Source organism: Rhinolophus sinicus, chromosome 18 (genome assembly GCF_057876585.1).
Source record: "Rhinolophus sinicus isolate RSI-liver-muscle chromosome 18, RSI-T2T, whole genome shotgun sequence".
Taxonomy (NCBI): Eukaryota; Metazoa; Chordata; class Mammalia; order Chiroptera; family Rhinolophidae; genus Rhinolophus; species Rhinolophus sinicus.
Window position 1 is genome coordinate 12,618,378 of NC_142518.1, and position 23,855 is coordinate 12,642,232.

The 23,855-nt window shown below is 40.0% G+C and overlaps 1 protein-coding gene across 1 annotated transcript in view; it reads right to left on the bottom strand.

Annotated features, from left to right (window-relative positions):
- MAP3K15 (mitogen-activated protein kinase kinase kinase 15) overlaps positions 1–23,855 on the bottom strand; it is a 119,410-nt gene that overhangs the window by 26,842 nt on the left and 68,713 nt on the right. Inside the window, exons 8-15 of the mRNA XM_088795091.1 lie at positions 19,563–19,675; positions 19,169–19,328; positions 16,135–16,285; positions 14,558–14,665; positions 8,270–8,319; positions 6,163–6,258; positions 2,126–2,213; positions 267–400 (exon numbers count right to left, since the gene is read on the bottom strand). Of these exons, the coding sequence (XP_088651217.1) occupies positions 267–400; positions 2,126–2,213; positions 6,163–6,258; positions 8,270–8,319; positions 14,558–14,665; positions 16,135–16,285; positions 19,169–19,328; positions 19,563–19,675 (900 nt within the window). The remainder of the gene's footprint in view (positions 1–266; positions 401–2,125; positions 2,214–6,162; positions 6,259–8,269; positions 8,320–14,557; positions 14,666–16,134; positions 16,286–19,168; positions 19,329–19,562; positions 19,676–23,855) is intronic.

Sequence of the window (23,855 nt, forward strand, 5' to 3'; positions counted from 1 at the left end):
AACTTTAGATCTAGTTGATGGGTGGAAATAAAACTAGTTTTCTTTAAAATATGACTGCTATCCACATGCCTCTATGTGAAGTGGTTCCATTTTCTCAATCTATTTATCATATGCAGAGAACAAAAGCAAATTACCCTTATTTGAAGAGAATTACACATTTTTTGATGACATAATGCTTTCATCCTTAACTCCTCTATCAGTGGTGGGCACGGGATTTAGGTGTGGAGGTGACAACTGATGAATGTGGAAGGCCCGCCCAGACTTGCCTGCTATCTCTCTCTGGGATTTCTTTAATGGCGATTCGCACTTGATTGCTTAGATCTCGTCCGGCATACACAATCCCGTACGTGCCTTTCCCCAGTACAACTCGATCACCGTTTGCATCATGGTCATACTCATACTAAAGAAGGAGAAACAACAAGATGAAAAAGCACACAAGTTGTGGAGAAGCCCCATAAGAGCCCAAACACTGTCCCACAATTTTAAAAAAATGTATAAATAACATATCTGAGTACCAGGCAGGTCACATTTCTTAGGTTATGTACTTTTCATTAATCACTTTGAAGGGGTAGAATTCTCAGTTACTCATATATTCATAACATGATTTTATGAAATGGAATCTAAAAAATTTAACAATATGGCTCATATGTAACTTAGCTGGCTCAACTTTTGGACATTTCTCCCCACTTTAATGCTGCAATTTAAAAATGCTCCTTAGCATGTCAACTACCCAAAATAGTTGTCTTCCTGCATGAACCCTTTTAACTTGTCAGGAAACAAATCTCTTTCTACAGCCAAGAAAAGAATTGAAGGTCAATAAAACTGTCTTAATACAAAGTACATATGCTGGGCTCGCCGCTCCCCTTTTAGATGTATAGATCTAACATTATACATACTGTAAAAATTTGACCTACAATTAGGATTGCTATTTTCTTCCCCTAAACTTATCAACAAAAATTGGTGCACAGCTGTATTCCAGTTGATTCTTCTCAAAGATTAAGACAGATGGCGGGGGAAGCAGATGGAACTCTATGCTGAGCAATACTTATTTAAAGCAGAGGCAGCAATGGATTCTTTCTGTCATTTTCTATGCCCCACTGCTGACTTACAGAAGCACAGAGAAGTGTGTGTGTGTGTGTGTGTGTGTGTGTGTGTGTGTGTGTGTGTGTATGTGTGTGTGTGTGTGTCTCCCTTCCCATCTACTTCTAGGGGTGCTCATGACAATTAAGATTATTAATGGGTCCCCATCACTTCCTGATTCAACCAGACATCAGCCTGCTCCATAAAAGGCTTTCATCTCACACCTTTCTCTGCTCCCACATCTGTCATCTTCAGAGAACATCACTCAGTTCATTTCTACCAAAAACTTTGATTCTAAGCTAAGAATTCAAGTACCTGACTCAATTATTAAAATGAACCCCTTTGATATTTTCCTCAGAGAAGCCGCAATGAAGTAATTTAAGTCTAACTTGAAAGTATAGTAAAATTTCATTAAATTGCAATCATTGGGAGAACCTGAATTAACGGCAAATCTGAATAATTACGCAAGATTTAAATATATGTGTCATGGTAGACTACAACTGTGCTGTTCAAAAGAGCTTACGATGATCCCACTTTCTTAAAAATGGTTTTTAAATTGTTATATTTAATATATCACGCAAGTAGATGTAACTCAAGTCATTTTAGGCATAAATGAAAAGGTCTGCTTCCAGTTGGCCAACTATTTCTCTTGTAATCTCACAAATATTAATTGGCTTAGACAAAACTTTTCCATCAGTTGTGCACAAAAGGAAATTTTAGTCTAGTTCATGCCAAATTATTCTTAAACATCCTGGTTGAGATGTAATAAGTAATAAGTTTTTCTACTGAAATTGTATTAAACTTAATCTCTGAAAGTCATGGATAGTGATAGCTAGCTTGTTCAAAAATGAGTATTTTAAAACATATATATAAAGAATTTTTACACAAAAATGGGATGTTTTCTTTATGCATCAAAGACACAATAAATATTAGGTTGGTGCAAAAGTAATTGCAGTTTTTGCAATTATTTTTAACCTGTTAAACCGCAATTATTTTTGCACCAACCTAACAACTTTTTCCATGTTCTAGGTCTTTTGTGACTCACCTCTAAGGCGTCCCCATCGGTCTCTCCCTCCAGCTCCACTGTGCTGCCCGCTGCATTGGTTATCATCTCTTTGACCAAAGAGCAAAACCTAGAACAGCAAATGTTACGAAGATGCTAATTATAATCAGTTTCATTCCCTACCTTTACTTTAGCCTTCTTACATTGAATTGTGATTAAATATAAACCAAGCTTTTACAAGTTCATGGAACAATCAATCAATCTACTCCTTGACTTGACATGGTACTTTAACGGTTATCTAATCTAGATCAAATACTCACATGATACTTGAATCCCTGCGACACAGTATCCCTACCAACTGGCTGGCCAATTGATGCCTGAATACCTCCAACGACAGAGAACTCATTACCTCACAAGGCAGCTTATTCTTTGGAGAACTCAATGAGAAATGCTTCACTTATATTGAACTAAGACTTCTTGTATGTGGGTCCCACCCATGGATTCCTTAGAATTAATCCCTTTTCTACATAACAGCCCACTAGAAATTTATTATGTCCCTATAAGTCTTTCCTCCTTGTTCCCTCAATGTTTCCGCCAGGATTTGTTTGTGCATCACCCCATTAACATAATTCTTCAAAGGTATTGCTGTCTTACTTTTCAAAGCTGGCCCTGAGACAAGTTGTCCAGGGGTGATTCAATCAGTGTTGAGGACACTGGGACCATCACCTCTCAAGTCGTAGACACTCCAGTTCTTAGAAATAAGCTCTTGTGCAAGGGGAGAGGTGAGTAAGAAGGAAATGCACAAGGTGGTCCCATCATTCTGGTCACACAGATTAAGCTTAGGATCAACAGTTACCCAATAGTCTTTCTCACAAACGCAGCTGGGCCACATCAGTCACTTTCTAGACTTGTGCAGTTCTTATTTGCACACAAGTAATATGACTCATTAGAAAACTTTTATTCAGTAGTCTCTCTTAAGATGGCAGGGAAGAATACTGGACACTTTCAAATAATTTCCACAAAACATTAAAATGTTCTTTTGTCTAACTAAGCCATCCCCCCTTGCTTCTTATAATCTTTGAAAGCTGGGAAATACGAGTCAGGCTTCTTAGGAGACATATGGTATACACTCACCAGAATAACTAAAATTAAAAGACACTATCAATTGTCGTTAAGAATGCGGAGGAACTGGAACTCTCATATATTGCGGGTGGGAGTGTGAATTGATACAACCACTTTGGAAAACTATTGGAAGTATCAACCAAAGCTGAATATATTGAGAGAACCATATGATCTCACTGATATGTGGTGTATAAAACTGAAAACAACAAAGGAACAAGACAAACAAATGAAGGAACAAAAACTCATAGACACAGATGATAGTTTAGTGGTTACCAGAGGGTAAGGGGGGGTGGGAGGGTGGGAGATGAGGGAAAGAGGGGTCAAATATATGGTGATGGAAGGAGAACTGACTCTGGGTGATGAACACACAATGGGATTTATAGATGATGTATTACAGAATTCTACACCTGAAATCTATGTAATTTTACTAACAATTGTCACCCCAATAAATGTTTAAAAAGAAAGTAATTAAAGAGACCTAAACAAATAGAAAGACATCCCATGTTCATGGGCTGGAAGACTTAATATGGATAGGATGGCAATGCTTCCCCAATTGACCTACATATCTAATGCGATCCCTGTCAAAATCCTAGCTGCCTTTTTTGTAGAAATTGACAAACTGATCTGACAATTCACATGGAAATGCAAACACCCACAATAGCCAAAACAATTATGAAAAACAAGAACAAAGTTGGAGGACTCGCCTTTCCTGATTTTACAACTTACTACAAAGCTACAGTGTCAAGAAAATGTGGTGTTGGCATAAGGACGGACTTATAGATCTATGGAATAGAAGTGAACATCCAGAAATAAATTCTCACATTTACGGTCAACTGACTTTCTAAAAGAGTGCCAAGACCATTCAATGGGAGAAAGAATAGTCTTTTTAATAAGTGGTTCTGGGACAATCACATATCCACACGCAAAAGAATGAAGTTGGACCCCCTACCTCATACCACATACAAAAATGAACTCAGTGTGAATCAGAGACCTAAACATAAGAGTTAAAACTATAAAACCCTTAGAAGGAAACATAAACACCACAGAAAACCCTGGGTTAGGCAAAGCCACCTTAGATATGACACCAAAAGCACAAATGACAAAAGAAAAATTAGATAAACTGGGCTGCATCAAAATTAAAAAGTTGTGTGCTTCAAATGATACCATCAACACAGTGAACAGACAACCCACAGAATGGAAGTACTTGCAAATCATGCATCGGATAAGGGACTCGCATCCAGAAAATATAAAGAACTCTTAAAATTCAATAATAACAATATAAATAACCCAATTAAAAATGGACAAAGTTTGGAGAAACCTGGGAAGTACCACTTTCACCAGGTGACCCAAATTAGTATCACCAGTAATGAGACAAAGATTGTGTGATGCACTGAGAGGGACACAACATCACTTCTGTGCCTGACATTAATGTCACCATGAGGAAACATAAAAAAAACCCAAATTGAAGGGCTACACAAAATAAATTGCCTGTGCTCTTGGAAAGCATTAAGTTAAGAAAGACAAAGACTGACAAAGAACAGTTCCAGATAAAGGGACTATAAAGACATGATAACTAAATGCAACATGCGATCTTGGATTGCATCATGGACCAGAGAAAAAATCTTTTGTTTTGCTATAAAGGACATCAGGGGGACAATAAGAAAAATTTGGATCAGGTTTGTAGATTATAGTACCATATCAATCTTAATTTCTTGATTAGAAAACTGCACTGTGATTACATAAGCGAATCTCCTTGTTTTTAGGAAATACCCACTAAAGTGTTTAAAGGTAACAGAGCATTATGTTTACAACTTCCCCTTAAACAGTTCAGAAAAAATAATCATATGAAAATAGAGAGAATGTAAGGCAAATGTGATAAAGGGTTAATACTGGGGAATTCTGGGTGAAACATATATGGAAATCCTTTCTACTGTTTTCTGAAGCTTTCTTATAGGTCTAAATATTTTGCAAAATAAAAACTTAAAATTTTTTAATTGGTAAAAAGATTTGAGTAGATATTTCTCCAAAGAAGATATTTAAATGGTCAATACGCTCATGAAAAGATGCTCAGTATCATTAGTCATTAGGGAAATGAAAACCAAACCCATAATGAGATTCTACCTAACACCCACCAGGATGGCTATAATCAAATGGACAATAACAAGTGTTGCAAGGACGTGGAGAACTGGAACTCTCATACATTGCTGATGGGACTGTAAAATGGGAAAATAGTCTGGCAATTCCTCAAAAGGTTAAACCAGAGTTACCATAAGACCCAGTAATTTGGCTCCAAGAGAAATGAAAACATATGGCCACATAAAAACACGCACTTAAATGTTCATTGCAGCATTATTTATAATAGCCCAAAAGTGGAAATAATCCAAATGCCTTTCACTGATGAACAGATAAATTAAATGTGGTCTATCCATACCATGGAATGTTATTCAGCCACAGAAAGGAACGAAATACTGGTACGTACTATAACATGAACAAACCTTGAAAACTTTACAATAAGTGGAAGAAGGCAGTCACAAAAGACCACATATTGTATGCTTTTATTTATATGAAATGTCAAGAACAGGCAAATTCATAGAGACAGAAAGCAGATTAGTGATTGCATGGACTGGGGTTGGAGGGGATTAGGTTGAGAGGAAATGGGGAGTGACTGTTAAGATACTGGGTTTCTTTGGGGGGGGGTGATGAAAATATTCTAAAATTAGATTGTGGTGATGGTTGCAAAACTATAAATATACTTTTGAAAAGATTAAATTGTATAATTTAAATGAGTGAATTGCATGGTATGTGAACCATAGCTCAATAAAGCTGTAAAAATAATTTTCCATAAGTTAAAATTTCAGAAAAGGCAGTATAGGAAATAAATATTTTTCACAACAAAGACCCTTTTAAAATGATTCACTATAATTAGATTGCAAATACTTGAATCAGCTATAACTCACCTACTACACTGGTCTTCAGTGGAAAAGTAGATTTGAAAGTCATCAGAATTATCATGGACATAAAGAAAACAACACCGTTCATCAAACTTGGATATGCTGTAAAATTTCAAAATATAAGAAAGCTTATTATATGTATGTTATTATATTAATTTTAAAATTTTTAGGAAAATCTAGTGACAGATTTTCTTCCATTTTACAAATTTGCAAGATTCATTAATGTTTTAACAAATATCCCCAAAATTTGATTTCTATTTTTCTATGAAATTTAAATAGCACGGATATTTATCTTGCTTATGTTTGAGTTTGTATTCATCAAATGACTTTAATATGTATCAAGAATTTACTATATATTCAGTGCTAAGCAAAGCATATGGACAGAAGAAAAGGGAATAAAATATGGTCTGTGTCTCATATAAACTCTATTTACAAACTCATATAAACTCTTGGTCCTCAAGAGTTTATAATTTCACAAAAAAGACAAGAAATTTGTGAAATAATTTACTATGGTATCAAAGGAATTTCTAGAGTTGAAAAATATCAGGACACAGTATTTGGAGGCACACAAGGGAAGTAGAAATAAACATGGCATCTTAGCTCAAGAAAGGCCTTTACATGTTATCTGATGCACCCCTACCCAAGGTCTGGGCTCCTTGAACGGGCAACATGTAGCTAGCCTGAACACATCCAGTGACAAAAAAATCACCATACCCCATCTGCTGATGGATTTTCCTGCTAGATCTAGTTCTTTACCCACACTGAGTCAAAGCCTACGCTATGGCCCCCATTTTACAATGTGGCACTATGGAAAAGGCTAGATTCTCTTCTATGATTAGCTCTTCAAACAAATGAAGCCACTTCATCTTGCCCTTCCTAAGTCATCTCTTCCTGAGAGCCATAGCTCCTTTGACGATTCTTCATATGTTATGGATTACATGACAAATACTTAGTTGAAATAGTAATAGTACAGGGTGATTCAAAAAGAATTAAAACTAGGTTATACGTGAGTAAGTTTTGAAAACCAATCTGTAAAGAAACCACCACAGCTAGTTGGGTAGCACATGCTCTTCATGTCACATTGGTCCCAGGGTCTAATTCACCCCAGGCCCTTTGCACATCCCTGTTGATGGTTGAAATGGCAGCAAGATGTATCTCAATGAGAAGGTACAAACAGATGGTTCTTGACTACATGTTCTCATAAACTTAGATACTGAGTAACACATTTTTGAAACTGTTCAACACTTTTTGAATTACCTTATATTTTCTGAGCAGTATTATTCAAATACCCTAATCTGTTCTTAAATTATTTCACTCCCTTTAAAGTGACACAAACATTATCCTAATTTAAACACTGACGTGTCTAGGACAGGATCATACGGCATCTGGAGGTAATAGGGGATTCATTCAGTGGCCTGTGGACTCATAATTAGAGAAAGGACATAGAGCTATGGTCTAAGCCCTTAATTTGATGGAAACTATGAAAAAACTGAGACCTAGAGAAGCTGAGTGACGTTCCCAAGGTCAAATAGCAAAAGAGGGATTAGAACTCGTATCTACTTCAGAGCCATTCCCACCCTCGGATGTGTTGGGAGGTTGAGACTCACAGTGTAGCCATACAGTTCAGGCCCAAATGGTCACCGCTCCTGACCGAAAGAGCAAATGCCACCCCTGTCCTCGGAACACACAACCCCCTTCCTTGCTAAGAGCAATGCCTTTGGCTCCATTACTCTACTCAGGAGACTCCAGCCAAGTGTCGTTACCAAGGAACTCCCAGCTTCAGTTCTGGGGGTCCCTGAGCACTTGAACATCATTGGCTCAAAGATGAAACACTTTCTGTTTTCACAGATATGACTTCATGTTTTTAAAAGTTTGAGACAAGAGAGTTTGGCCTGTTGTATACAAAAAAAGCTACTCTATTCTAACAAGCCAAGAAGCCCCTACTAGCAACACAGTATAAACTAGCTCAAGTGGGCAACAAAAGAGAAAACAGTCCATTTTGGATTCTATTAAAAACGAGAACATCACATATTATAAGGGGAAACATTAAAGTAATAAAACATTATCATTATTTGCATTACAATAATAATTACATTTTCCTTTATATTCTTACCTTATTCCCCTAATGGAAGAGGCTGTAAAATTCCATTCATGGATTTGTTTCTGCAAGAATCAAAGACAAAAGTCAGTAGCTTGTTTTTTTTTTCCATGCAAAGAATCATTTTTGGTTTCATTCTATGGTCAATCACTTCTGTTATTTTACTTTCAATAGAAGTTTAAGGGTTAGAACAATACATTTTGCATAATTTAGAACACCAGAAACATTTTCTAATGTATTAGAAAAATTCATTTGCATCTCTAATCCAGTTTAGAGCAAATTATCTAGATTTGAAATAGAAACAATAAGGACCATAAGTACACAGCGAGTGTCCTTTCATCTTCTGTCAACGTATCAGGGAAACTCTAAAATGAGGGTGGGAACAGCCCACCTAAGTTCAATGATTTGCAAAATTGTTTGGAGAAGTAAAAATGTGCCAGACACTAGTCAATATTCGCCAACTTTTATTTCTTTCTCTCCCTGGGTATGTAGCTAGAATACATTCCCCAGCCTCCCTTGCAGCTAGGTGGGACCCTATGATGGCCTTCTAACCAATGGAATGGAAGCAGGAGCCATGTGTGTCACCTGCAGGCCTGGCTCATAAAAGCCTCCACAGCAGTTCTCTGTATTCTCTTCCCGCATCCACTACAAGAAGGAATGGGGATGCTGCCAACCTGGGTCCAACATGAGGCACAGATCAACTTTTATCACGTTAAGACATTGATATTTGGGGGCTATTTGTTTTAGAAGCTAGCCTACCATGACTAAAATAAACACTAACTGGGATTTCAATCTGTACAAGATGTACTTTTTAAAAATAACTGTCCCCTCCCTCCAACCACCATTCCCTGTCCTTAAACTCTGCACAAAACTAAGCCTCAGAAGGAATGTCTGAAATCCCAGTTTCAGAAGAGACATAGGCTACAATGCCAACACATCACAACAACAGATAATTTTAAATAAGAAACTCCATTTGGTCATAAATGACCAGCTAAATCTCCCAGAGAAGTGTAAAAGCCAAATGCTGAGCATATGGCTCAGAATAGCCACAAGCAGTTGGGCGACAAGTTTCCTGCCATCCTGGAGCCATGACAACAACTGGGAGGATGGTTTCCAATGGGAGAAGATCCATTCATACATATTGATTAAGCACCTACTATGAGCCAGGCAAGGTACCAGCATTGAGGAAATAACAGAGAACGACCACGTCCTCGCCCTCATTGGGGCTTACATTTGACTGAGGAGATATGGTTAATAAATTAAATAGTAAATTAATAGCATGGTGGAGGGTGAAAAGAGCTATGAAGAAAAAGCAGAGAAGGGCATTAAGGTGAGGCAGGCATTTATGATGTTAAAGCAGATGCTCAGGGAAGGCCTCTCTGATGACTTCTGAACACAAAAAGTAGGGAGAAAGGAGTGAGTGGTGCAGGTATCTGGGGGAACAGTACCAGGCAGAGGGAACAGCAAGTGCAAAGGCTCTGAGGCAGCAGTGTGCTTGGCGTGTTTGAGGACCAGCAAGGAAGGGTGCGACCGGAGCGGAGTGAGGAGGGAGTGGGAGAAGAGGTTGGAGAGCTCATGAGGGAATTCATGTAGGGCCTTGGAGGCCATCATCAGGACTTCAGCTTCTACTCTGTCTGAGATGGGAAGCCACTGAGGGTTGTGAAAAATGGAAGTGTAGAAAAACACAAAAGCCATCACATCGGACCCAACTGTGTAGAAAGACTGAGCATATTTTGGAGGAGAGGTGTGTTCAAAGTGACTGAAAGAGGGTAGTAGTGGAGAGCAGGCATCTGCCTTTGGATTCAGGTATAGAAGTCTGAACCAGGGCAGAGGTGAGAGAGTCCTGTCCAACCCACATACCCTACAAGAGGCTGCACATGCATGGGAAGCACAGCCACATGAGTTTTCAAAGCATTCCCAGATGGTTGGTTGACTCTAGGGTAGCTTTGGGAAACGTCTCGATTTGGAAGGTTTACTAGCTAAAAAGTGAACAACACAGACCTCCTCTCTTTCCCTTTATGTCCTAATCAATAGGCACTGGGGGTAACTGCTTTGTAGGTCCTATGGTATATAAAAACATGGAAGTCATGCATGGGCTGGCCCTACAGTTGGGGAGACATTTTCGAAAACTGATAAACAAGCAACAAGACATATTTTGTACATGATATAGGTCATCACGTAGCCTACAGACATTCAGTGGAAGGAGTGAGAGGGTGGTCAGAGACGCCTTGGCAAAAGTTAGGACTTGGGTCACTGGAAGAAGGAATTCCAGGGAGGAAGACAGATGAGAACAAAAGCACAGATGTGAGCCCTGCAGGGCCAGCTCAGGGGAAGAAAGGGGGCCTTCGGCTGGGCTGAGAGTGGGGGAGGAGAAGGTGAAAGGAAGGGCAGGACTACATAGGGGCTTGACACTTGGTGAAAGAGTTTGGGTTTTATCTGGAAAGCCACGGGATCCAGTAACCACTGGGGAAATTTCAACAGCGTCAGTAAAAGTGTTTTTAAATTATTAAACTTTTTCATGGAAAGATAACATCTATTCAGAAAAGGGCACAGTGATCATCTCAATATCTTTCCACAAAATGAATACCCACTGTAACCAGCATCTAAATCAGGGGTGTCCAAACTGTGGCCCACGGGCCAGCTACGGCCCATGATCCATTTTTTATTGGCCTGCAGCAAATTCCAAAAATATATTTAGTTTACTTTAATAAACCAGGTGAGGCAATAGGTACTTTACCTCGAGTGAGTGGCCCGGCTGATTGTGTATTTTACTGCATATGGCCCTTGGTGAAAAACGTTGAAAAAAGTTTGGACACCCCTGATCTAAATCAAGAGACAGACCATGAGCAGCAGCCCAGAAGCTTCCCTCATAAGTCCCACGGCTAGTCACTTCTTTCCATGGAAGGCAATCACTATTCTGACCTCCACCACCACAGAGACTCCAGCCTGCTCTGGAATATTACATAAATGGAATTGTGCAGTCTGCTCTGTTATCTGCAAGTGGAACTGTTCATGAACTCTCTGGTCGGGAAGGCAGGACTGGACGCACTGTTGCTGGTTTGCTGTCCTGCTGGCACAGAGTACTCGGTCAGGAAAGCTGGGACTGCTTTCCCCGTTCCAAGCCTTCTGTTAGGTAGTGCCCTAATCTTTTCTGAGAGGAAATATTTTACCATTTGTAAATCATGATGAAATAGATTCAAGATTGTAGCGTTCCACGTCAGTGTCAGAAGCCCCCAGTAAAAATGCATTGGAAGCAGAGCCAGGCTGGGCTATGGAGAAATGGGCCAGAAAGCCGGAGGTGGGGACCGCCTCCAGGATCCCCTGGGCACCGACTCAGCATCTGCCCTCCTTCCCCCAGAATGCAGAATTTTGGGGAGGAATCTTAGGTGTCTATAACAATTCTGTGTTAAGAGCACAGACTTTTTGTGCACGTTTGTCCTATTTCTGACATAAGTATAAAAGGTACCAAAAAAAAGCTTTCGCAAACCAGCAACCCTACCTATGCGGACAGCGTTGGTGGCTACTACGTCCTTGTGGGTGACTTTGGGGCCCATGAGAAGCTGAGGGAGAGATGCTGCCTTTGCTCCTGTTCTGTGTGGCCTCCTTGCATTGGTATGCTGGCTGCAGCTTGCACCAGCTTGGGAAGGCCAATTTTGCACATCTCTTCCTAACCCCACGCTCGGTGTCCTGAGGTAGCTGGCTTGAAACTGGCCATCGTGGGAGAATTTACACCACAGAAATCAGCAAACATGACAAACCAGCCCTCTGATCCTGTGTCCCCTGGAGAGTTGGTTAAACATTTACCAGCATAAGTTCCTGAACCCGTGGCTAATAAACCAGAACTTAATCTCATCTTACAGTGATGTTGTATGTGGGTGAACGTGTGTGTGTGTGTGTGTGTGTGTGTGTGTGTGAGATCTCTCCCACCATCCATAAACATAGCCCACTGGTGAAAAATACAGCTCTGTGTAGAGAAATGTCACCTCACTCCAGGCAAATCTGCTTGCTTTCACAATCTGTAGAATTTCAAAATTGTAAATGAAGGCAGAAGAGAGGCTTCCTCTTAAAAGAAAAAAAGGCGATTTATATTTCTCTCAGATGTTTGTTCTGACAGCTATAAGCACTTGTGTAAAACATTGCATCAACCAAGGAAAACTAACATTTGCTGCTTATATAGTTCTTTTCCATTTCTTATTATGGACTATATAAAAACAAAATAAAACATTTACAACTAGTGAGATATTATAGGTACCAAAGAAAATTTCCGTTACAGGCCAGCAACCACTTATAGGATTCAAATGAAGAGGGCAAAGTTTGTAGAATTCCATGAGACCAAAACCATTTTGCTGTAGAGATATGAAGAGTCACTTTAGTAGGATTAGTTTTTTTTTTCCACAAGTACTTGTCAAAATATGAGGTGTTTTGTATCTATATCAAAGGAATAGTGAGATTATAGATCAGAATTTTGAAAATTCTCTTGTATCATGGTGGCATCAGTGACACAAAGAACATAAGCAAGGTTGGTCTCTAGCACAAGAATTCCAACACCGAGAACTTGGCTTCCTGAAGATGGTAAATGGGGGGGCACAAAGGGAGCATGAGCAGGGCTTTGGGGAGTGGGGTCTGCTGCTGTCTCTTCCTTGAGCTGTACTGCATACCTAGGTGTGTTCACCTGGTAAAAATTCATCAAATTGTACATTTATGATTTATGTGCTTTTCTGTGTATATGATATGCTTCAATAAAAGGTTAAAATAACCCAGAGGCAAATTTAATAGAAGATGCATGCATTCTTCAAATGAGATATATATGTATGAACAGAATGCATGTGTTTTACTATAACTTTAATTTCTCTGTTTTGCACTCAAATATTTTTTTTTAATTTATTGGGGTGACAATTGTTAGTGAAATTACATAGATTTCAGGTGTACAATTCTGTATTACATCATCTATAAATCCCATTATTTAGCACACACAGTGCAGAAATAAAACCCCACACACATTACAGCAGCTCGTCTTCACTAATGGCTGCTATTATCAATGAGAAGAAGGTTGCTTCACTGTTAAATATTAGAGAACGTTACTGGTTTAGGCTTGTATTATGGACTGAATATTTGTGTCCCTGAAAATTCATCTGTTGGAGCCCTAACCTTCTGTGTGATCACATTTAGAGGTGGGGCCTTTGGGAGGTGATTAGGTCACAAGGGTGGAACCCTCATGATGGCATTAGTGACCTAATAAGAAGAGTTTTCTCTCTCTCTCCATCATGTGAGAACACAGCAGGAAGAACACCATCTGCCAACCAGGAACAAGGCCCTTACCAGAACCTGACCAGGCTGGCACCCTGATTTCAGACTTTCTATCCTTCAGAACCGTGAGAAACAAATTCCTGTTGTTTAAGTCACCCAGCAGCTCAAGCAGACTAAGACAACTTGAGATATCATTCATAACTATTTCTTTTCTTTATACCTTTATTGAGGTATAATTGACATACAAAGAATTGCACATATTAACACGCATAATTTGATGAGTTTGGATATATGCAAACACCTATGACATCATCACCACAATCAAGGTAATAGACATATTCATCACCTCCCCAAATATCCTTATGTCCTTGGTTTCTCTTTTTGTTTGTGTGTGTGTTAAGAACACATAACATGGGACTTACCCTCTTAAATTTTGGAGTGCACAATACCATATTGTTAATTACAACACTGCTATAATTTATTCACCTAGCATAACTCAGATGACACACATTGAACAATTGGGAGTAAAAGAAAGAAGTCATTGGGGGCCAGAGCAGGTGACTAGGGAGGGTGTTCCAATACAGTTGTTTGTTGACTGGCTAAAAACTCCCTCACAGACAGTGCCATGTGAGCTGGTGCATTGTCGTGATGCAAGAGCCATGAATTGTTCGTGAAACGTTCAGGTCATCTAACTTTTTCACGCAGCCTTTTTAGCACTTCCAAATAGTAAACTTGGTTAACTGTTTGTCCAGTTGGTACAAATTCATAATGAATAATCCCTCTGATAGCAAAAAAGGTTAGCGACATCGGTGCAAGAAGTTCGCGAACTTAACTGTCAGACTTCATGTGTCTATACACATACACACACGTATAATAGAAAAACCTGCTTCCTTTCTTGCATCTGTGGTTGTACTCTCTTATATATGCCCATAACTCAGAAGCAAGGCACAGGTACCTGTTCTTTCAAGTACTACAACATAGACTCCTCTGCTTGAAAATCAAATTTTTTATTAAATATTAGAATAAACAGAGAGCTGTTGGTGATTTTTTTCTTACCACTTCCGTGGGTGAGACATGCCACAGAGATACCGTTCTCTCCTCCGCTTCATTGTTTACAGAGACATATGAGGGCTGGTAGACTTTGGTTGGTTCTATCACCAGAACCTAAAAAAAGAACAGATTTCTGTGATGCAGAGGAATATGCAACATAGGTTACCCTGGCCTGTGGAAGTCCCGACAGCGTGTTAACACTGCTCTGGGACCCGTGGACACAGCAGCCCACAACAGAAGTCCCTGCCCTCAGGAGGTCTACGCTTTGATGGGGCAGAAGGAGGAACAAACAGATGGGGATATGCAATGTGGTATCATAAAGAGCTCTGAAGGAAACAAGGCAGAACAAAGGTGAGGTGGAAGGGGGCACTTCTTTTGACAGGGTACTCAAGAAAGGTCTGTCTGAAGAGGTGACAGAAAAAAAAGGGACGCTACGGTTTTTGAGAGAAACTGATGATCACAGGCAGGTACCAAGTCTGTAAAAAATGCAAAGGGATGAAAAGTGAGGTGACATTCCATCAGTAATGTTTTATTTTGTTGGGGTAGAGAGAAGGAGGGAGGGAGAGAAGAAGAGGAGGGGGTGAAGAACACGAGGGAGAAAGATAGAGAATGAATTTCCAAAGCAAATAAAGTAACATGTTTAAGATTGCTAAACCCTAAGAGATTACCCAAGTGTCTGTTCCGTTATTTTTTTGTACCTTTCAGTAGGTTTGAACGATTTCATAATTAAAAGAAGATTTTAAAACTTATTAGCCGGGAACAAAATCATTATCATAATTATTTCAAGTAACTTAATCTTTTATTCGCTATTTAATGAAATTCTTGAATACCACATGTTCACAACATCTCATGGCATAAATATGAAACACAATTATCTGAAGTTCAATTTCCAGGATGCTTAAATATCTTATTTATGACTCCTTATAAGATGGTCCTAAAATTAAAATAAAAACTCAATGAAAAGATAAAAGCAATTTTGTTTTTCAATGAAGTTTTAAAAAGTAATTAGTGGTATTGGAGGCAAACCAAAGCTCAACAGGAAACAGCTTTGAATTCCAAAATTTCACTATTAGTACTGCATTGTTTTAGAGAAGCATTTCTCCACCTTGGCACTACTGACATTTGGGGCTAGATAATTCTGTGTTTGGGGGGTGGGGCTGTCCTGGGCATTGTGGGATATTTAGTGGCACCCCTGGCCTCTACTCCAGGAGCTGCCAGTTGCGACAACTTCCTCACAGTTGTGACAACCGAAAATGTCTCCAGACATTGCCAAATGTCCTCTGGGGACAAAATTCACTCCTAGTTTTAGAACTACTATTTTAAAGAATATAGTATTTATTGAAAAAAATCTGTGTATAAGTGGACCCATGAAAGTTGGACCTGGGTTGTTCAAGGGTCAACTGCATAGCCAACTTTTTCTAGAGAGTTGACCTATCACTGGCTGATTCTGCATAAGATTGATGGATATCCTGACATTTTAAATTCCTCTAATGTTTTCTTCCTTTCACAGCATTCAATAATTAGATAGCACCAATCCCCAGTTTCTTTTTTTCTCTTAAAGAAATGTATTTAGCATATCTTACTGGAAATCTGAGTCCATTAGTAACTTCGTTTGTTGCCTCAAAAATTATATCTAACCAGAAGTTAAGCCGTTCTTGCCTGGGTGAACGTTCGATAATAGGTTTCTTGAAGCGTTGAATTAATAACAAATTCTGAACTAATGATCGCAGGTACCTGGAAAAATCACAAGCACCAATAAATTAGATTCCCAAAGAAATTAAATTCAATTCTATTTCTTTAAAAGAAGCTTCCTGAAAGCTTTATTTACTTAATTGCATATTGTGTAGTGAGTGCTTAATCATTTGGCAGCCACATACTTAATTAAAAGAAACCCAAACAGTGGACAAAATAAGTTTGTCCAAAATCATGCAACATAGCTTTTTACCAACATTGGTCTAAACCTCAGTTTTGGTACACAGTGTTCAAAGCAACAGAGACTGGCAAGCATTTGCTAACTGTCTTAAATAACAAGAACAAGTCATTTAAAGTTCAAAGCAATTGCAAAATGACAAAATTTCAAACTTGTTGTCTTTTTCTTTTTTAATTCAACTTTTTTGGAGGCAATTGTAGATTTACATATAGTTATAAAAAACCAATAGAGATCCATGCACGTTTGGCCCAGTTTACCCCAATGGTAACATCTCCCCAAATCCTAGAATAATGTCACAACCAGGATATTGACATTGATACAGCCAAGATAGAAAACATTTCCATTGCCACAAGGATCCCTCCTGTTTCCCTTCTATAGCCACACCTACTTCCTTCTCATCCCCATCTCTTCCTTGATTCTTGGCGATCATTAATATGAAACGTATTGTCTTCTCTTTTTAACAAAACTAGATCTGGCCAGGTAGAGTTTGATATTATGAGATCTTGAATCTGACCACACCTTTACTGTCTTCAGGCAAATCAAACTTTATGAAACATAGTTGCCAGGCAGTGGTGGTCACATTTCCTCTGGTACTAAATGGGGATGGTTCAGCTGAAAGCATCAGAGTATTATTTTGCCCTTTGAGGACTGACTTGCTTAGGTGCTGTGTAGCAAAGGATTAAGTCAGCAGGCTTGGGTTGTCCAAACTCTACACATTCCAAAGAAATGTCTACCCTTGACTGACTGGCTTCTGGGAGATCACCTTTAAGCCCTCCAGATATCTTCCTGATAAGAGTGTCTTTGTTTAACAGGGGCCTTGGGCTGTGCCAGATCATGTATGTTAACACTATGATTCATGTGGGGGCCTTGGGCCAGGCGGTATAAATGTGATTTACAGAGAGGCTGGGAACTCTGTGATCATGGTCAGCTACGTGGGTGCTCCATGCCTACATGACTGATCCCCAATAAAAACCCTGGACACCAAGGTTTGCTGAGCTTACCTGACTGGCAATACTTTGTGTATGATGTTACACATCATTGCTGAGAGAATCAAGCCCTGTCCATATGACTCCACCAGGAGAGCAAAACTGGAAGCTTGGACTCTGCCCTGGACTCTGCCTGGACTCTGCCCGATGCGCCTTTTGCCTTTGCTGATTTTAATCTGTATACCTTTACTGTAATAAGCCCTTACCACAAGTATAACAACATTTCTGAGTTCTGTGAGTCCTAGCAAATCATGAACCTGGGGGTGGTCCTGGACCCACAACAATAGCTATCAACACTATAAGTCAGCCCAGGTGCTTATACAATGGGAAGGTATTCAAGCCTTGGGTCTACTCTCCATGGAGTCAGCTAAAATCAGGATTCTGGAGACAGCAGCCACTCTGGGAAGGCTGGAGGCTCAGCCTGCCTCTGTGTTCTCTCAGCCTCAGAAAACTTTCCAGAGGTTGAGATGGTTTGGGGACCAAATTTAAGTCTTTCAGACTGGGAAGAAATGCAGTCACACTAGATATGACTGAAGAGAATCCTACACCTGGGAGTCCAGATTGGCCCATTGGGCTGAGAAATAAGAGGGGGCAGGTGAATATGCATTGTTAAAGCAAAAAATTTTACATAATGCAAGCAATCCAGATGCACTTTTGATGAATCAGAAAACAGAGATAAGGAAAAGAAAATATTGAAACCTTATAAGGCTACCACCCTGAGATAACCATTATCAATATTTTGGAGAAAATCCATCATTCATCATTTGTTCATTACACAGTTATCTACTGAGTATCTATTATGAGACTATAACAATAAATAAGATAATCAACATTCGAATGGAGCTTAATGGAAGTCAGACATCGCAACGCAGCCAGACTTTTCTCGGAGTCACAAACCAAACACATATTTTTATTTAAAATGAGTCCATACAGAACAGTGGTTCTCAAAGTGTGGTCCCTAGGCCAGTAGCATCAGCTTGTAATTTGTAAATGCAAATTCTCAGGCCCCACCCTAGACCTTTTGAACCAGAAATCCTAAGGGTGGGCCCGGCAATCTGTGTTTTAATCAATGCAGGTGATTCTGCCACATGCCAAAGTTTGAGAACCACTGGTACAGAAAAGTATACCCTACAGCTGGCTTTTCTTATTCTATGATAAACCATAAACACATTTCCACATTTCCAAGTATTGTTTCTGTCACATTTTTAATGGTTGTCTAATGGGCTAACCTAGGGCCACTGCTGTGCCACATTTTCTTGACCATATTATCTATTACTGGTTTTTTAGTTCCAGTCTTCATTTGTGATAAACATCATTTTCTTGCTGTGCTTTTAAGCTCTACTATCTGCTTTTCACAAATGCACAATACATGCTGTACCAAAGAATGTTTTACTCTTGAGGAAAGTAGATGACCTGAAGAAATTAATAGGACTGAGAATTTCGTCTTGGAGACATCGCATGTAGGAATATATTTTGTGTGCGTGCGTGTCTGTCTGTCTTTCCCTCCCTCCCTTCACATAAAAGCAAGGGATCCCTCAGAGCTGTTCCTTCTGCCCTAACTTTGCTTTAATGAAGAAGTCAGAAGGAGAAACATGGCAGCTGTTACTGTGTTTTTGCATTTACACCATTTCTCCGTAGCAGAAACATTTCTGAACAAGATCAGATGAGGAGGTGGGTGATAACAGCGCTGAGACAACTCACCAGACTGGAGGTTTCAGTTTGAACAACCTCTCTGCTGCCTGCACGGCCTTCCCGACGTCATTGGCCAACATACTGACGTTGAAGAACTGACCCACATCCCAGTAATTGTTCATTTTCTCCAAGCTCCCTTTTCTTCCTAACAAACTGTTCAGCCGGACACCTTAAGAATTGGAATTTTAGATAAAGTTATAAAAAAATCTTTCCAGTTTCTATCATATTATGCAAACCTTTAGCTACATGAAAAAGTGGGCATTTTATTTTGGCGACTGTCTCAGGCATGTCATCAGAGAGTAACTGTTCCTTTTAAAATATAATGTGAGTTATTTGAACATAATATTTAATGCTGAACTTGTGTGGCCAAAGTATCAACATCTGCAATAATAAATAGCTTTACCTATTTTCCTTAGTTCCATGGATGTTTCAAATTGTTGTCCAGCAACTATCAGCAAAATTGCAAGGTTAATTCCTGAATAAAGAGATGACTGGAGCTCAAACCCTGTGCGATACCTATAATTACAGAACCACCAAATTCTTATTATATCATCTTATTACGGCAGAAGAAAATAATGTGTAAAAAATGGTACAAACCAACCTTCTCATGGAAATTTTTACTATCCTCATTTATTGGTTTCCAGGTTCCTCCACTCCCCACCTTTACAAATAGCTACATGCAGTACTCAAATATTTTCTTTAAAATGTGTTAACTGCAACACAGTAAATTACACTAGGGAGTTTAAAATTTTTTCATTTAGTTTTTTTTAAAAATAAAAACCAGAATCTTCGTATAAAATAATGAAACTCTATTAAAGTGTACAAAAGAAATTTAAAACCTATTATAATCCAACACCCACAAGGAGACCACAATTTGATGTCCAAATCTCCTTTTTAGGGCTAGATTCCACTTGTACATTGAACATTTTTTATTACATAGAAATTGTGTCAATTATGGGCTATTTCCCTGCAGGCCATTTGTTTGTATCACAAAATAGAATCATTCTTTCATGTACGAAGCAGTATTGCCAGAATCCTGGATCTCCAGGAGCTATAAGAGCAATGGTATAAAGTTAGAGAAAGGGCAGGGACCTATCACATTAGAGAAGAAACACAAGCTACAAAACTGGGGATATCATTTTTATACCAAAAGGTTAACAGTGCCATTTTAAATTCTCTTATTATTTTTTTATTCAATACATAAAGTTTCTTTCTCTTCCATGAGTGAGTATGACTATCATGATCAGAAAAAAGAATATGATCAATGAAATAATGACACAAAAATGTCTTTAAGTGGCACAGTCCATACGAAGGACTTGTAAACCAGGAGTCACTTTATTACTGCTGGGACAACAGGAGAACTAAACATCAACAAAATATTAATTGTGGAAGGGAGAACTTATCAATTAAGGCAGTTAAAATCTGGTTTAATGAACTTTAGGGCACAATACGAGTACCCTCAAATGGACCAGAGGACATAAAGAAAGTCCTTTCAATCCCAGCCAACAAAATTCCAATAAAACTGAAACTGTTTTTCCCCCTGTATGTTTGGGGATTTTAAATTCCATATCCTATTGTATTTGATATTTCTCATTTTCTTTCACTATGAAAAGTTACTGGGAAGAGGGCAAACAGGGTGACTTCTCTATGCTACTTATCCATAAATCAAACAGGCCCAGCTTGTGGGCAGACAAGACTTAAACTCCGAGTCAGGACTGCAGTCCCAGGTTTGTCTCCGACCAGCCCCTCACTTTGCTGAGCCACATGTAACACATCCGTACCTGAGGGCCTGTGTTAAACTATTCCCAAGGTCTCATGGGAGCCAACACGCCCTGACCAGAAGACTAAGCTTCGTTTGCTCCTGTACCCACTGCCACCACCTTCTGAAGTGGATGGAGAAACGCTCCTGTGACTTTCTGGAAGGAGCCATAGGTAGTAATTTCCTGATGTGGGGGGTGAATTCTCAGCCACCATGGTAGAACACAGCTTCCTATTTTGGCTGTACCAAACGTTAATTTCCCTTCCTTACCCTTCCCTTCAAAACCTGAGTGATTCTTCTCTACCATATACCATGTTTCCCCAAAAATAAGACTGGGTCTTATATTCAGTTTTGCTCCAAAAGCTTCATTAGGACTAATGTTCAGGGGATGTCATCCTGAAAAATCATGCTAGGGCTTATTTTCCAGTTAGGTCTTATTTTCGGGGAAACACGGTAGTACATTAGGTACTACTAAGGATTAACTAATAATAATAAAGGGTCCTTGCCCTCCAAGGACCTATACTGTGGTGGAGGTGATCAGATCCACACACAATTGGTGAAAATACAAGTGCAAGTGTCATAAGTATCTTAAAACCACACACATTCAAATCTAGAAGGACTCACAGAAGACATGAGGCCAGCTTGAGAGGCTGGAGATATGGCATGAAGATAGATAGACTTGTTAACAGCAGAGACTTGGAAAGGGAACCCCTCAGCACAGAAAGTGGTGGGAGCAGAGATGGGAGTTTGGGGAGGTCCTAAGGAACTTCATTTCAGTTGGACATATATCAGGGCATGGGAAACAGGGTTAGAGGTGGGTTGGGGAGTTTGCAGAGCACCTGGAATGATGATCTACGAGTCTGAATTTGTATTTAATAGGAGTTGGGGAACAATGGTGGGTCTTTGAGCTTTAGGAGAAATAAGTTGTCAATCTATGAAGGGCCGACTGAGGAGACACCAAGCAGGGAGCCTACTTAGGATACTGTTAGAACATTCCTGGCAAGAAAGAAAGAAAAAGCACTGATTGGGGTGGTGGTGAGAGGAAAGGAATGGCATGCAGTGAGGGAAGGCTCACCGAAGGGATGAAAGTGGGGACTGATTGTTTGGGAAGATGCACAAGTGAAAGTGATCAAACATTAACCAAAAGTTTAAGCCTAGGAGGCTAAAGAAAGCCTGGTGGCAAGAAAGCAAGACACTGGAAACCATACATTGTGGAGATGACAAAATGACTTCAGCCTTGGACATGTCTAGTCTTAAATACCAGCACCATCTGGAGGTAGAACAGGTGGGCAAAGAGGGGGCAATGTGGGGCCACAGCTTAGGATAGAGGTTGAGCTGGAGATCCCCAGCTAAGGGTACCAAGGTGTGGGAGTGGCTGGGGTCACCAGGGAAGAGTGTGTAGATGGAGAGAAGAGGGTAGAGGACAGAGCTTCCAACATGTATGAAGGAGAACAAAGAGCGCACGCGCGAGAGAGACAAACAGCAGTTAGAATTAAATGAGAGTGGAACAGCAATGCCAAGAGCTCTTGTGAGGGATGATGTGTGCTGTTGGCTCCATCTTCAAAATACGTCCAGGTTCTGACTTACCATTTTCATCACTACCACCCTCGTCCAAGCCACCATCAGCTTTCCCCTGAATTACTTCAATAGTCTCCTGTTTCCTGCTTCTGCCCTTGCCCCTGTGGTAAATTGTTTAATGGCCGCAATTTCCTCCCATTCCACTATGTACACACCTTTGCAATGTGACTTTGCCACTTCTCCCACCCACAGGTGGAGTCTATTTCTCCACCCCCTTGAATTTGGGCTGGCCATATGATTTGCTTTGACTAACAGCATGCGACAAACTGACCTTGCATGAGTTCCTGATCCTAAGCCTCAAGAGGCTTTGCAGTTTCCACCTTCCCTCTCTCTTCAAATATTGCCCACCATGTAAGAAAGCTGCTCTACCAGGATTAGAACCACATGACAGAGAATGGAGACTCACCACCAACACCCAGCACCAGCTGACAAGTGTGTGTGAGGCCATCTTGGACCTGCCAGCCCCACTGAGCCTCCAGCTGATTGCAGCTTTAGGAGTGAGCCCAGCACTGTAGGAGCAGAACCAGCAGAAACTGCCTGGCCAATCCACAGAATCATGAGAAATTATAAATCACTGTTTTAAGCCAGTAAGTTTTGGAGTTGTTTGTTATGCAGTAAATGCTAGCTGATACACCCCCTAAAATGTATTCTTTGCATAACAGTGAGAGTACTCCAGTTAAAACCCATATCAGATCTTGTCACTCCTCTGCTCAGAACACTCCAATGCTGTATCATCTCACTCAGAGCACAAGGGTCGCCTTCCCTCCTGTTTCCTGCCATTCTCTGCTTGCTTGCGCCTACTGTCCTTGAGCATGCCCAGCATGCTTCCTCCCCAGGGTCTTTGCCCTTGTTGTACCCTCCCCCTAGGCACACTTTCTCCACAGTTATCTGCAAGGCTCATTGTCTCACTCCCTTCATGTCTTTATTCGCTTTCACTGACCACCGTACCTAAAATTGCAGACAACTCCTTCCAACCCTCCTTTTCCCCCTCCCTGCTTAACTGTCCCCAATGTCCCCCATCATCGGCTCATATCCTATATATTTTACTGTGTTTGTCTGACTTCCCTTACCAGCAATGCAAGGTCCATGAGGGCAGGGATTCGTGTCTGCTGTGTCTTTATCCCCACCACCCGGAAGAGTTTCTGGCACACAGTAAATCCTCAATAAACATTGAGGAAATAAAGGAATGAACAGCTCACTAAGAAGATAATACCCTGACAGTGGTAGAACAAGGTTCTGGAAGGAGTAACTCCACCTCCTTCTTGCCCCTATAAATGAATGAAGTTGGGGGAAGAATGCCCCCAGCAGAAAACCCTGATTCTAATGGTTTCCTTTGGGAAAAAAGAATGTGGAAATTCC